General features: G+C 40.7%; 1 protein-coding gene across 2 annotated transcripts in view; it reads right to left on the bottom strand.

The window, feature by feature from the left end:
- LOC110971782 (sodium-coupled neutral amino acid transporter 3-like) overlaps positions 1 to 16,116 on the bottom strand; it is a 62,336-nt gene that overhangs the window by 3,200 nt on the left and 43,020 nt on the right. Inside the window, exons 5-14 of one of the 2 annotated variants that reach the window (XM_051949385.1) lie at positions 12,158 to 12,231; positions 11,931 to 12,023; positions 10,010 to 10,091; positions 6,054 to 6,136; positions 5,774 to 5,832; positions 5,028 to 5,144; positions 4,729 to 4,808; positions 3,977 to 4,015; positions 3,225 to 3,325; positions 185 to 309 (exon numbers count right to left, since the gene is read on the bottom strand). In XM_051949385.1, coding sequence (XP_051805345.1) covers positions 185 to 309; positions 3,225 to 3,325; positions 3,977 to 4,015; positions 4,729 to 4,808; positions 5,028 to 5,144; positions 5,774 to 5,832; positions 6,054 to 6,136; positions 10,010 to 10,091; positions 11,931 to 12,023; positions 12,158 to 12,231 — 853 coding nt within the window. The remainder of the gene's footprint in view (positions 1 to 184; positions 310 to 3,224; positions 3,326 to 3,976; positions 4,016 to 4,728; positions 4,809 to 5,027; positions 5,145 to 5,773; positions 5,833 to 6,053; positions 6,137 to 10,009; positions 10,092 to 11,930; positions 12,024 to 12,157; positions 12,232 to 16,116) is intronic. The other variant, XM_051949386.1, reaches the window with a different exon arrangement.

Raw genomic sequence — 16,116 nt, 5'->3', positions numbered from 1 at the left:
TAAGAGTTTCGAACTTCATCATACCCCAGAGTTTATTGATCTCAGACTGGAGGTTTCTGTCTGAAATCTAGGATTAAAGTTTTTCACCTTTTCTTTTACATAGGACTATAACACTTTTAAAGATTGCTTCATTTTTTGCATTTAAAATTCATTAGAAATAAAACTTTTTGCTGCACGTTCTTACAGGAAATAAGACCACAGGTACAGTCAGAGTAACGGCCACCAAGACAGCCAGCCGAACACAAAGGATCAGGGTGTCCAAGGGATCAACCTTATTGTAGGTGTGGAGGAGCTCAGCTTCAGTATTTTCTACACTCACACACACACACACACACACACACACACACACACACACACACACACACACACACACACACACACAGAGAGAGAGAGAGAGAGAGAGAGAGAGAAGTTCCATTGCTTTAGAAGATGTTACATCAACTTTTACAGAGCCAACGATGTTTTAGAAAATGGGATTTTGAAAGTGGGCTTCACAGTGATATAGTGGTTAGCACTTTCGCCTTGCAACAAGAAGATCCCTGGTTCAAATCCCGGGGTGGGCCTGGGATCTTTCTGCATGGAGTTTGCATGTTCTCCCTGTGCATGCGTGGGTTTTCTCCAGGCACTCCGGCTGCCTCGCACAGTCCAAAAATATGTTGAGGTTAATTGATAACTCTAAATTGCCTGTAGGTGTGAATGTGAGTGTGATTGTTTGTATGTTGTCAAGTGGGGCCTAGTTATTTGAGATCCCAGGAGCAACCACCACCTAAATAAAAGCTTTAAGATTCAGTGTAACTAAATGAGTTTTGAATTGAAGTAATCTGTGCTGTTCTGAGCTCTATGCAGGCAGGAAAGAGAAAAGCAGAAGTCTCTTCAGAAATGAGGAACTTGGAGTTTCCACAGGATGACAGGATGGGCTGAGGCCTACATTGTCATGACAACTGAAGTGTGTGTAACAAGTGGATATGTTAACAGCAGAGATTGATGGAAAGAATACAATGATGTATGTGTGATAGGAAGAAGGTTGTGTCTTAAACCTATGAGTTAATTAATTGGGCGTACCTACTAGTTAGAATTGTGTGTAAAATGTGTATGTGCTAAGCTGAAGTCGAGCTAGGGTATAAAACCCAGAGTCAGAGGCACTGAATTCGGAGTTCTCCCCCGGAGGGGGGAGATGCTGCTCGCCGGAGCTGCCGGAGAGCATTGCCAAAGTTCTGAAGAGTCGACACCGGACCTTTCGCCCAAGAGATGTGAAGACAACGCAGGACTTAGGCTGCAGAGTTCTTTGAGGACGTCGTTGGAAGCAAAGTTGTTCTAACTTTGTTCAAAAGAAGAGGACCACACTCTGCCAGACGGAGAGTCCTGAGAGGTCTGCAGTTGTCCTACAGAGACGAAGAGGGGCAAGCACCCACGGCATCCAGAGAGGCGCAGGAGGCAGCAGCAGAGGGCTGCTCCACTCCAGGGGCTGGAGGACCCAGTGACCCACCGCAGCCTGGTGAGACGGGGGCTTTCCACCACCACCACCCAACTGAGAAGACGGCTGAGACGCCTGCACTTGTGTTCCAGCTGCTGCTACAAAAGATAACTGCCAGACCAACGATTGGCTTTCGGGACCTCTCCACTCCCCCTGCCGAGGAAGAACACCCTCTGCCCACAAAGAAGACTTCGTACCGAGTCTGCTGGTCTATGGAGGAGTTCAACCAGATGCAGGTCAAGACTGGGTGAAACAGCGGTGGCCACGCTGTCCACTCTCTCTCCTAAATTTACTAATTAGAGAAGATTCTTAGGTACGCTCAGCTTAGTTTAGTTTAGTAAAAAATAATCAGAAATAATTAAATTGTTTAATCATGAATTAATGCTGTGTCCCTGCTAATAATTGCTTAATAAAACGCTATATTGCATTTAAAGAGAAGTCTAATGAACTTATTATGAACCACTGATTCTGCATAGTGGTAAAAAGTTAAGTTGATTGTGTGCATTAAATCTAATGGTTCTTAAAGGTTACTTTAATCCAACTAGTTATTTAAACATTACCCCTGAGGTTAGTTTTCCAAACCTCTAAAACGAACTTATGGATTATCAACAAGTGCCACAGTTTTAAGAGGAAAGCTGTCATTAACAAACATGATCAATAAATCAATTCTACTACTGAGGAGGGCTGCTTAGTAAGAGAGTATTTATTGAAGTAAGAGGGGTAAGACATTTGGAAGAAGACAGTCAGGACCTAGGCGAGTATTCCTCGACACCAGCTTAATTATTCTACTGAATCCTGCTAGGTAAATTCTAATAGGCAGATAGAATCTGACCCTTTAAACGGAGAGCTGGTCCTGAATTAACCTGAGGAAAGGGTTAAAGAAGGCTCCATTCAGCCTGTCCGGCTCCAGCCTGCCCAGCTCCGGCCTGTCCAGCCCCCGGGCCGTGCTCCGGAGCGGGCCATTCAGTCTGTCCGGCTCCGGCCTGTCCAGTTCTGGCCTGTCCAGCCCCGAGCCATCCTCCGGAGCGGTCCATTCAGCCTGTCAGGCTCCAGCCGGTCCAGCCTCGGCCTGTCCAGCCTTTGGGCCGTCCTCCGGAACGATTCCTCCTGTCAGTCCTGTCCTAGTCCAGTCCAGTCCTAGTCCAGTCCAGTTCTTATCCAGCCCAGTCCTAGTCCAGTCCAGTCCTAGTCCAGTCCAGTTCTAGTCCAGTCCAGCTATCGTCCAGTCCAGTCCCCAAATCCAGGTGTGAAAAACTTGTTGCGTCATTCCCAAGAAGACTCATGGCTGTACTAGCTGAAAAGGGTGCTTCTACTCAATACTGAGCTCAGGGTCTGAATACTTATGACCATGTGATATTTCAGTTTTTCTTTAATAAATTTGCAAAAAAGATTCTTCATTTCTGTTTTTTCTGTCAAGATAGGGTGCTGAGTGTAAATTCATGAGAAATAAAATTAACTTTTTTGATTTTGGCAAATGGCTGCAATGACACAGAGTGAAAAATTTCAAGAGGTCTGAATACTTTCTGTACCCACTGTAACTACTACTTTTCTATCCCCCAGACCCCTTACCTTAATCCTAAACCAATCTCTCCCTAATATGTGCATGTACAGAAAGAGGTATGTCCAACACCATAAATAACACAAACACACACAAATACACACATACAAATGTAGAACATGGGACACTTCACTGTAATTAAAAAAAACTTAGTTGAGTTTTGCAGCTGACTTAAAGAATTGTTGCTCTCACCGTAGAAGGTCAGATACCCAAATATGGCAGTGAAGAAGTACATGGTGAACATGCCCATGATGGATACGTTGCCAATATTCTGCATTCTTCTCCTGGTTGGGCTTTAGGAGAAGACCATAACAGATGTTTAAGCAGTGAAAAGTATGGCATATCTTTTAATATACACACTAACATTGCTATAATGCTAAATCTGAACATAGCTGCTTTAACAGTTTTATGTCTGGTAACATGGACAGCTTATAGACCAGGGGTCGGCAACCTAACACTCAAAGAGCCATTTCAACCCATTTCTCACAGAAAACACCGGGAGCTGCAAAACCCTTTTGGCATATAAAATGAAGACAACACTGTATATATTGCTTTTTACCTCTATGCCCTTGTTAATCAGTCGTGATTAATTAATTACAAAGTCTCTAATTAGATAGATTCATTCTTTTAATAGTGTCCTACCACTAATATTTATCTTATTTGGTTATTGTCATTTTTGCTCCTGGACCTCATATGTTACGTAATGTTAGCTGGAAATCAATATTTTGCGAATGTCTATTTAACTTGTAAAATCTATTTATCTTAAGCTAATAACTTTTCTCCGGTAAGTCGCTACCCTATTTTCCAAGACGACACTCCTCTGACTCTCTGACCTGCTGACTGGATGATGGACGTGACATCGAGATGTGCTCTCGTGTGTAACGTCGTATTAACCTGACATATCAAAGAGTAGATACTGAGCAAGACAATTATCCATAGTTTACCTTAGTACTCTCGAGTACCCGACACAATGCAGGACTCTGCTGTGAAGGCGGAGACGTGTGGCAGAGGCGTATTTGTGACGATTAAAAAAAAAAAAAAAAAAGAAATTTGAAGGAGCGATGGCTAGGATTTAGGAATGATGGCCCGCTGCTGCTGAATGAATGTAGAGCATACACTGGGATCCGAACATCAACAGGAGTCCAAATGAATACACACAGGCCGGCGAGTGTCGGAGATTGATGGCTGGGGTGCATATTTTGACAGACAAAAATTAAGACGTTTTATTTTGATGTTACAAGATCACCATAATCTTCAAATGTAGAATTAAATCTTAAAAATTAACAATTTAAAATAAAATAAAATTTAATTAAACAGCCTACTGATTATTTATTTTCCAAAGTTACAGGGAGCCGCAACAGAGAGATGAAAGAGCCGCATGCAGCTCCGGAGCCGCGGGTTGCCGACCTGTTATAGACTAACTTCCAATTCAGACATTTTAGATACTATGTACTTATGTCAGATGTCCAAATGAGCAGGCTTAGACAATCTTAATAGCGTGTTCATTTGTTTCGAACATGTCTGATTATTTGACAGCTTGTGTTTCTGGACCTGCCTGACTTCTTTTGCTTAACCAAAAACCCCAAAATTAAACCCAATATTTAATTACATATATAGCAAAATGTACTGTATATGTACTGTGGAAGTGGACACTGAATGTAAAGCGTGTAGCAACTTGATATTGTGTGCATCTTACTTGCTTAGTTCAGTGTAAATAGGAAGCACTTCAGGATGACATACAAATGCAAATGCCAGGATGGGAATGGTATATGCCGTCTGCAAATCAAGCAACGGAGTAATTTTACTGGGTGAGTTTCAGAAATAAACATTGACTGGAAATATGCTCAGTCATGTCTACTGTATAATATGATGCACCTATAAATACTTCCTGACCATAGATCTATTCAGAGTACACTTTGGTCATGAAGGAACCATCATGAAACATTCAAATAAAGTTTTTAAGTTTGCTTGAAATTCAGGAAATTCATCTCTGACCTCTTGGTTGATGGTGAAAAATTTGGCAATGCATGTGTCTTCTGGGATGTCTGCGTTCAGAGAGTAGTTGCCAAACACTTCCAGTGGGCAAGCAATGTTAAATCTCTTGTAGATAACCTGATGTCAAAGAGAAAGACAGTCTAAATGTAGATCCTACCCTTGCTGCCTTCGGTAACAAAATGATGTACCTTTGTGTAGTTTTTGGTACATTCACAAAACAAGTTTACTTGGTATCTTACCTGTCCTCTGTCATCTACATACACTTTTCCCAGGAAAGAAACAACACTCAACAGTGTACATGAGGGTAAATCATAAATGTCAATCCAGCCAACACTGGAAGGATTAAACCTGGAGACACTAAGAGCAAACTAAAAGTGACATCGAGACTAGACCATTTGTACAAATAAAAAACAATTCCATCAGAACAACTGAGACTTTAGTCAGGTAAGAATAAGGGCTTTATTTTCGCCTCATATTGGCCTAAGTTAACATATTGAAATGTTATCAGATCATGTTGTCATGTCATTATACATCAGTGACATATTAATATTATTTAGAGAGATGACAGTCAGCTCTATTTTCATTTCCACAACCACCTGAAAAGGTGCCTCTTTAGTCAGGAACGTCTTAACTATGAATACCAGTTAGTCTGCAGCTGTATCTGTGTTCTCATAATAAACAGTCATTCATTCCTGTTGCTCATGCAACACTAGATTGCCATGAATTTATGCATTTCACTAACTCACCGCAGAAAGGAAGAACACCATGCAGGAGAGAGAGAAGCCACTTGTATAACCAAGATACCCTGCAGGATGCAAGAACACAACCCTTGGACAAATCACTAAATACATACAGACATGACAGTAGACTCTAAGTGTTATTGTGTTGAAACAGATCTTGTGGAAATATACTTGGAGTTAGAAACATTGGGGATGAATTCTTAATTACAGGTCTTGTACAAAAATTGTGAAAACCATTACCCAGAGATGGTGCCGACTCATATGTAATTGAGGGGAAGGAACATACCCAGGTGTTTCATCATGGCCAGTGGGAGGATGATGCAGGCAGTGACAATGATAATGAGGTAATTTCCATTCATAAACCACTGTCTAGATATAGAACACAAAACATCACAGACACGTCACAAACATAAATTGAATAGAATTGTGGTTTTTTCAGCTCTATTCTGAAATGACAGTTTCTGGTATGTTCATTGGCCAGAAGTTTAAATACAGTCTTGTAACGCATTTTCTTTTTACCAAATTCTACAGTCATATATTACTCTGCCATGGAATGCAACAGAGTTATGTGACAATCAGCATTGGTTTGTCTGTCTGTCTGTCTGTTGGCAACATTGCTCAAAAACAGATTTGGTTGAAATTTTCAGGGAAAGTCAGAAATGACACAAGGACCAAGTGATTTAATTTTTTGCAGTGATGTACACACGTGGACAAAATTGTTGGTACCCCTCAGTTAAAGAAGGAAAAATCCACAATTCTCACTGAAATCACTTGAAACTCACAAAAGTAACAATAAATAAAAATGTATTGAAAATTAAATAATCAAAAACAGCCATTACTTTTGAATTGTTGATTAACATAATTATTTAAAAAAACAAACTAATGAAACAGGCCTGGACAAAAATGATGGTACCTCTATAAAAGATTGAAAACTATTTGACCAGAGTGACATGATTAACTCAGGTGTGTTATTTAATTGACATCACAGGTGTTTCCAAACTCATAATCAGTCAGTCTGCCTATTTAAAGGGAGACAAATAGTCACCCTGCTGTTTGGTGAAAAGGTGTGTACCACACTGAACATGGACAACAGAAAGCGAAGGAGAGAATTGTCCCAGGACATCCGAAAAAAAATTATAGACAAACATCTTAAAGGTAAAGGCTATAAGACCATCTCTAAACAGCTTGAAGTTCCTGTGACAACAGTGGCTCATATTATTCAGAAGTTCAAGACCCACGGGACAGTAGCCAACCTCCCTGGACGTGGCCGCAAGAGGAAAATTGATGACAAATTGACGAGACGGATCGTTGGAATTGTATCCAAAGAGCCCAGAGCAACCTCCAAAGAAATTAAAGGTGAACTCCAAGGCCAAGGTACACCAGTGTCAGATCGCACCATTCGTCGTTGTTTGAGCCAAAGTGGACTTCATGGGAGACGACCAAGGAGGACACCACTGCTGAAAAAAACTCATAAAAAAGCCAGACTGGAATTTGCAAAAATGCATGTTGACAAGCCACAAAGCTTCTGGGAGAATGTCCTTTGGACAGATGAGACCAAACTGGAGCTTTTTGGTAAGGCACATCAACTCTATGTTCATAGACTCAAAAACCGAGCATACGAAGAAAAGAACACTGTCCCTACGGTGAAACATGGAGGAGGCTCAGTAATGTTTTGGGGCTGCTTTGCTGCATCTGGCACAGGGTGTCTTGAAAGTGTGCAAGGTACGATGAAATCTGAAGACTATCAAGGCATTCTGGAGAGAAATGTGCTGCCTAGTGTCAGAAAGCTTGGTCTCAGTCGCAGGTCATGGGTCTTCCAACAGGACAACGATCCAAAACACACAGCCAAAAACACCCAAGAATGGCTGAGAGAAAAGCGTTGGACTATTCTAAAGTGGCCTTCTATGAGCCCAGATCTGAATCCCATTGAACATATGTGGAAGGAGCTGAAACATGCCATTTGGAGAAGACACCCATCAAACCTGAGACAACTGGAGCTGTTTGCTCATGAGGAGTGGGCCAAAATACCTGTTGACAGCTGCAGAACGCTCATTGACAAATACAGAAATCGTTTAATTGCAGTGATTGCCTCAAAAGGTTGTGCAACAAAATATTAAGTTACGGGTACCATCATTTTTGTCCAGCCCTATTTCATTAGTTTGTTTTTTTAAATAATTATGTTAATCAACAATTCGAAAGTGATGGCTGATTTTGATTATTTAATTTTCAATAAATTTTTATTTATTGTTACTTTTGTGAGTTTCAAGTGATTTCAGTGAGAATTGTGGGTTTTTCCTTCTTTAACTGAGGGGTACCAACAATTTTGTCCACGTGTGTATGTGGCTTATAGTCTGAATCCACGGATTTGTTAAAGATTTCTGAATCATTGTGAGATAATGGCACAGTGTCACTGTAACTACAACAAGTGAACACTACATCACATGATTGCAATCCTACTACAAATCATCCACTGCAGACTTATTGGGACTTATCCTTCCAAAATGATACAAGCAACAATTGATTAAATTGATTGTGGGGGTGTTTCTAAGTCCCATCAATTCCTCCGCCCCCTACATATTTAGGTCAGGTGATTCGGTTTCCATACATAATGTACATATGGGAGAATGAACAGCCTTGGCAGAGTACTGTGCTCTCTGAGTGCTTTTCTAGGTACATATTTGCTACTTTTGTTGCTGTGGTTTAGTAAGAATCTCTTGCAGGATTACCTCATATCATGATATACCACTGTTTATATGCTGAGTTATATGTTTTAGGTACAAAGCATTAATTTCTAAGAAGACACACAAACAACTCTCTTATGAAATGTAATCCATGCTGTTCACACAAAGAAGCCAGGAAAATACAAGTGTGTCCTAAACTTTAATAGTGTATGAGAGGGATGCTGCAATTTGTAGTCTGATCGTGTCCTTCTGCACATTACTGCAATAATTTTGGGCTGGCTGTGGCTCAGGCGGCAGAGCGGGTCGCCCAATGATTGAAGGGTTGGCGGTTCGATTCCTGCTCTGACCTAGTCATGTGCTGTTGTGTCCCTGGCCAAGACACATTACCCACCTGGCCTCCACTGCAGCTACTCACACTGCTGTATTAAAGTGTATGAATGTTGGCGGTGGTCGAAGGGGCCGTAGGCGCAGATTGGCAGCTAGACTTCTGTCAGTCTGCCCCAGGACAGCTGTGGCTACAAATGTAGTTTACCACCATCAGAGTGAGAATGTGTAAGTGAATGAATAATAGATCCATTGTATGCCTTAATAGAAAAGCACTATGTAAATCTAATTCATTATTGTTAATGAAAATTCATCAGTGTCTAAATACCAAGTGACAGTCTTTTTCTTTCCATTTCTGCAGAATCAGACCATTTTTGTAGTGAGTGTAAGGGGAAAATCAGACGTTACTGGGAAAAATGAAGGAAAATTTCTGACACCACAGTCAGTAAATATTGACTTTCATTGGATATATTATTAAGCTGGATACATCAACAAAATAACATTCATTTTGGAACAATGACATTTTGTTAAATATGCTAGTCTGCATTCCCCAGACTCAGATAAGAAGAATGCTTAGACCTGGGATCTTTCTGCATGGAGTTTGCATGTTCTCCCTGTGCAGCCTGAATTTTCACCATGGTCTCTGGCTCCTCCCACAGTCCGAAAACCAAAGACATGCTGAGATTAATTGGTGGTTCTAAATTGTCTGTCGGTGTAAATGTGAGTGTGTCTGTTTGTCTCTATGTGTAGCCCTGTGATAGGCTGGTGGCTTGTCCAGGGTGTCCCCCGCTTTCATCCTATGGGATAAGCTCCTCCCTTGCTAAAATAAATGAATAAATTGTCAAATCAAATTTAGCAAATGAAAACTTAACAATAATGTGATGTTCAACTAATGACTTGGAGTTTAGAGCCAAAGGCAAGAAATAAATGAAAGAGAGCATAAAGAGACACTGTTTTTGTCTTAACTCTTATCATTGACCTGTAGTGGAAAAGAAACATTATATTTAATTTTCATGATTTCAACAACTATAGACATACATTAAATTTATTTTTCATTCCCACAACTTTTATCCTCTGGAATCCACTTTGAGCAGGTGAAACCGCAAGGCTTCTCTCTATAGTACTATAAGGTCTTGACCCTGCTCTGTAAAATGCATTGAGATCACTTGTGTTGTGATTTGGCAGTATATAAATAAATAAAACTGAACTGAATTTCATAGTTGTTAGCAGTACTCACTCAGAACTGGATGTCTGGCCAAGAAAGGCTTGAATGACCAGCGGTAACTCATATTTTACTATGAACAGGTAGCTGGACATGGCTGCAGGAGAGGAAAACATAAACATCCTGAAGACACCGTGTTTATACATGTACAGTACATTGCTACGTGAACTGACGTGTTCAACAATGATGTTCGAATATTTGGTTCCCTTGCAGCATTACCAAATACTTATAGTGGTGGAAAAAAGTTTTTGGACACCCCATGTATTGTGAAATATTGCATTAAGAATCACTCTTAGGTCTTCAAATGCTATTTATTTTAGTACAAGCACAGCCAAAATAATCAAATCTAAGCAAATCCTAAAAAGCAATTAAAAACTTAAAATTGATTGGTTCCAAAAAATAAATTTTGCGTGTTGGGCCATTTCAGTAGTAGTGAACCACTAATGAAGATTGTGCTTTTTTTTAAAAATAGACATAATTTTTGTTGAAGTGCTTCATGTCTATCTAAAGCCAACACATTTGAAAATTCTTCACAGATAAAAATGGTGAAAACAAGAAACTTAATGCAGGAAACACGCCTGAAGATACAAATTCTCAGACAGGAAGAGTACAGCTGCAGCCAGATAGTCAGGAAGTGTAGATGCTGTCCTTCAGCTGTTGAATACATTCTGCAGAAATACAGATGAACCAACAGCTTGGAAGACAACCCAAGATTTGGGCATCCAAGGATTTCTTCAGTAAGGAATGACCGCATCCTGATTCGCATGAGCAGGGAAAACCACCAACAGTGACATCACAGGAGCTTCAGCAGCAGTGGTCAAACCAAACGGATGTCCACTGTTCCACCCGCTGAAGCTGTATGTGGTTGACTTTTAGATCATGGCTGAAGGTCCTACAAGGGTGTCTCTCAATGAGAGACAGAGGTTAGCTGGGCGTTGTTGGGCCCAAGCACACAACAACTGGAAAGTCAGAAATTGTCAGAAAATTCTGTGGTAGATGAGTCCAGTTTCCAGCATTTTCTTCCTCTTGTTAATGTGAGGCTATGCAGAAGGTCGGACGAGGCATTATCTCTAGCATGTACAGTACCTACTGTCAAGCATGATGGAGGTAGTATTATGGTTTGGGGATACATGAATGCTGCTGGTGTCGGTCATCTCATTGTCTGTGATGGCACATTGAACTCTGCCAAGTTTTGTGCCATTCTTCAAACCCACATGCTCCCTTCTGCACTTGCACTCTTCTGTCAAGGTCAAAACTGGATGTTTCAACAAGGTATTGCCCCGTGCCACACATCCAGGGACAGTAGAACTTGGCTGCAGGAGCACAATATCCAGGTCTTAGAATGGTCATCTCAATCCCCGGACATGAGCCCCATTGAAAATCTGTGGTGGATTATCAAAAGGTCTGTTTCAAAGTGTAAACCAAAGAATTTAGAACATATAAAAGCAGTAATTAAAGAACAATGAGACAAGATTACCTCTCAACAGTGTGAAAGGCTTGTGTGAATTATGCCAGCCAGGAATAGAGCTCCACTGCGTCCTAATGGCAGGAATACGAAATACTAATTTGATGATGTCATAGTTTATTTATTTTTTGTTCAGTTTTGAACACATTCTCTTTTATTTGTTGACTTTGATACCAACAATATTGAGAACTGACATGCTGAAACTGTCAAGAATTTAGTTTTTTTTGTAAGCAATAAACAAGGAAATATATTTTGTAATTGTTTGTGTTTATTTGTATTTGTTTCTGTCTAATGCAGCCACAACTTTTGAAACACAATTTTTTTCCACAAATATTTCTTATAATTTCTTATTAATTTCTTACAATGTTTAAAATTGTGGAAAATTTTAAAGGTGCCAGAAAACTGTTCCCACCGCTGTATATGACATAAAATTTTCAAATACCACACCTTCAATATACACCAGTGTCTTACCCCCAATGTTATGTAGTGTTATGATGACCGCTGCTAGAATCTTCCCTGGATGACCAAAAGCTCTGAAGCCAAGCTGCTCATAAGCACGGATACCTGAAAAGACAAGATCCAATTAGGACAGTGTCTGAATGTCACTGACTGTAGTGACAGAATTGGATCAGTTTTATTTGACGAAGCATAAAAATGAAAAGACAGAGAGATGGACTCTACATTTTACAAGGCCTTACCCACAACTCCAGCACTGCGTAGTAGCAGATGGACTGAATAACAAGACAGGCAGGCAATAAATGTCAGCAAGATCCTGTAGAACACAGGCACAAAATCATGTTTGTCATTTCTTACATGATGATTAATCTCTTTGTATATTGTGTACTACAGAGCAGGAGAAGCTCATTCAGAATTGCTGCCTCTATTTTTATTTCAGAAAGTAATTAGTGCAGCACAAACTAGATGGGTGTAATAAAGGTAAATTAAGTAAATACATGCATAAATACATAAATAAATAAAATAAAAGCCTTGCAGTTACATGACAGACATGCATTTGTTTTTCTCCCACACTCGTAATTACAGGTTGCATTTAGGGCTGCAACTAACGATTACTTTAATAATCGATTAATCGGTCGATTATTTTTTCGATTAATCGATGAATCGGATAAAAAAAACACCTTTAATTTCTGCCTCTTTATTTGAAATAACACTTGGACTGACAGAGCAAATAAGTGCACAAACAACAGGTTGCTGCTTGAATATTCTAATAAAATAATAAACAATAAAAAATCTAAATGATTGTCAAATAGCTTCAGTAAAACAATAAAAGTGCACAAAAATACATCCAAATGTATGCTACACACGTGCAAAATATGTAGGCTACTTTTTTTGTTAAGTGCAAAAACGAGGCATTTTTGTTGTTTAAGAGACCCGAACTGTTGGAGCAATGAATAAAGAAATCAGTAAACCCAGTAACAGGATTTTTTTCAACATGAACATTTGTGTATTACTATAACTGCGGAGAACAAGTAAACATGACCACTACACACACTCACTGATTCACTCACTCACTGATTCACTAACGCACTCACTCACTCACTTTCTTCAAGAACTTTGCATTGCAATGCAAAAATGTTAGCATGTCAACATGCTCCTGGCTAAGGCTGGCTCTCTTTTTGGAGGTTATATTTCCTGCTGCAGAGAACAGATGCTCAGACGGTGTTGAAGTACCAGGAATGCATAAGTACGACTTGGCTAGCCTGGCCAACATAGGATATCTGTCTCTGTTAGCCTTCCACCACTGCAATATGCATTTTCTTCTTTGGCAAGGTTCTTTTCTCCAAAGTATGTGAGGACTTCATTCCTCACTTGGGTCTGAACATCCTCCCCTTGACTTGCTCTGTCCTCGTCTTCACCATCAGAACCAAGAAGTGAATCTAGTAGGGTGGAAGGAGGTGTTGATTCGGCAGCTGGAGTATCGGTGGAGGTGCTGCTGCAACTGCCATGCTGCTGTACATCCATCTCCCTTTTCTCTGCAAGTGCCATTGTTTGCAATTTAGTTTGGACATGAAGGACTTCATCAGGTGAAAGAAACTTAAGTCTCCTAAACCTCGGGTCAAGGGCTGCTGCAAGAATCACAGTGCTAGGTGCTGTATCTGATAAAAAAAAGTCTCCCGTTTCCATCGCTCCTGTAGCTGCTCTGTAGCAGTGAGTTGGAAAGCCCGGAGTGGGGCTGACTCGAAGGCAGCACTCTGGGTGGACTTCAGTAGCCCCTTCACAAGTGGAGGTATGGTAGATACTGTTGTGTACTTCTGTCCACTCATGAACACAGTGGCACATTCAAAAGGCTTAAGAGCTGCTGAAAGCTCTTCTAGCAGGCTCCACTGTTCTGGTTTCAAATCCAGGTACCTTTTGCCTCTCTGTGTGACAGAGCTGTCAGACAACGTTGCTGTTACAGGCCACCTCTGCTCAAGCAGTCGGCTTATCATATAGAATGTACTGCTCCACCTGGTGCTAATGTCTTGAACAAGGCTGTGCTCAGGTGTGGCCATTTGTTGTTGTTTCTCTTTCAGCTTAGTGCAGGCGAACTCACTTTTCTTAAAATGTTCAACTAGACATCTTGCAGCCCTGATAGCTTTTTCAATGCTTGAATGCTTCAACGCAGCATTGATCACAAGTTGCAAGGTGTGGCCACTGCAGCGCACAGAGAACCACCCAGGATTCTCCACCAGGATGTTTGCCGCAGCCACAATATTGGCATCATTGTCATGCACTATGGCAATGATTTTACCAGGAGGAATTTCAAACCTAGTGACTACCTCCTCCAACCACTCTGCAATGTGAGATGCAGTATGTCTATCCTGCAGTGGCATGGTGGTGAGGCAGACTGACTGCATGTCCCAGTCCTCTGTGATGTAGTGGCAGGTGACACCAAGGTATGCCTCATTGGCAACACTTGTCCTTATATCAGCAGTGAGAGCAAGCTTACTGCTGTTTGTGTTAATTGCAGTCTTCACTTCCTTGAAAGTCTCCTCATATTTTTCCCCATGAGCTTTGTAAAATGTGTCCTTGAGGGAAGAGTGTAACCTGGATGAAAGGTGCGGATCATTGCAGTGAAGCCTTCGTCTTCGACCATTGACAGAGGCCTCATGTCTGTGATGATCATGCTGAGGATGCTCTGGGTCAAGACGGTTGCTTGCTTTGGTGTACATGTCTTTTTCATCACGAAGCTTGTCATTTTTTGCTGTTTTCTAATGAAATGAGAAAGATAGTATAGTAAGTATTATAGCACAATTTACAACAACTCAATAATTATCTTGTTTTATTTGCAGTATCAGGATAAGGCAAGTAAGCAGCCCAAAGAGCAAAACACACATGCACATATATAAAAAGTACATGCACCAAAAAAAAAAAAAAAACTTCACTGTATAAATTGAGTTCATCCCACCTCACCCCAACACAAACCAGTATCATCACTCAGACTTTGTCAGAAAATTAAAACTTGAGGCTTAATTACCACCATTGTGTGCAAGTTATGTTTATTTATAAAGCATATTTAAACCCTGCTTAAGCTGATTAAAGTGAAATATAAAGTATTATGCGCGCGCACACACATATGCATGCCGTATCATTGTCATTATTCAGCTAACAAGCGATCGCTAGCATGAGGAGAGCTACCAGAGAGACTAACATTACGTTTCCTCACTTTACAACGGAACAAACGTAGGATAATGTAGTGACTTACCCTGCTGTTGAGCTCCCTTCATCCTCATCGGTGACTCCAACGTGTTTCCGTTTCAGGTGCTCTAGCATCACCGTGGTGCTCCCGTGCCATCTCATGTCGCTTTTACAAAGCTTGCATTGTATGCATTTGTTTGTATTGTCAAGAGTGAAATGCTCCCACACTTTAGAATACTTTGGTCGAACTGTTTTGTCTGTGTGGGTCATGTTCTATTTTCTGAGTTTATTTTCCCTCCGAAAATACCGCCTCCACTCTGCCTCCACTTCGCTCTGTTCCACTCGCTCTGCAGATTTTTTTTTAATAAAGCCAACAACTTTATTTTAGATAGCCAGCACTGACAAAGCTCTGCAGGCGGAGTTTTTTAAAAAAAAAAAAACTTTATTTCAATCAGCCAGCATTGACAAAGTTCTGCAGGTGAAGCAGACGGCTCTGCGACATGGAGCGTCACGCATGAATCGTGCGACGCAACGAATCGATAATGAAATTCGTTGCCAACGCTTTTAATAATCGATTATTATCGATTTTATCGATTCGTTGTTGCAGCCCTAGTTGCATTATTTATAGTTATATTTCAAGAATGGAGGCAGCACTGTAGTCCAGTGGTAAGCCTCACAGCTCATAGGTCCTGAGATCAAATGTTGGCCAAAGGTCTTTCTGTGTGGATGTGTAGGTGTGAAAATGAGTATGCTTTGTTGTTTGTTTCTGTATAGCAATGCGTTAGACTGGTGATTTGTGAAGGGTGTCTCCTGCCTTCATCTTGAGTCAGCTGGGACAGACTCCAGCTCTCCTGCCCAATGTGTGAGTCCTCTTTCCTAGATTTTGGAGGACAGCTGTAATGTGTTCTTGTAACTGCGGACCATGTATGGAGGACCATACATCACCATTTAGATGTGGCCACTTATATGCACAGTATGTGATTTCTGCTTCAAGGGTCTCTCAGTCATAACCATTAACAAA

Source organism: Acanthochromis polyacanthus, chromosome 6 (assembly GCF_021347895.1).
Source record: "Acanthochromis polyacanthus isolate Apoly-LR-REF ecotype Palm Island chromosome 6, KAUST_Apoly_ChrSc, whole genome shotgun sequence".
Lineage (NCBI taxonomy): Eukaryota > Metazoa > Chordata > Actinopteri > Pomacentridae > Acanthochromis > Acanthochromis polyacanthus.
The sequence above is the reverse complement of the archived record's forward strand: the minus strand, read 5'-3'. Positions and strand labels throughout refer to the sequence as shown.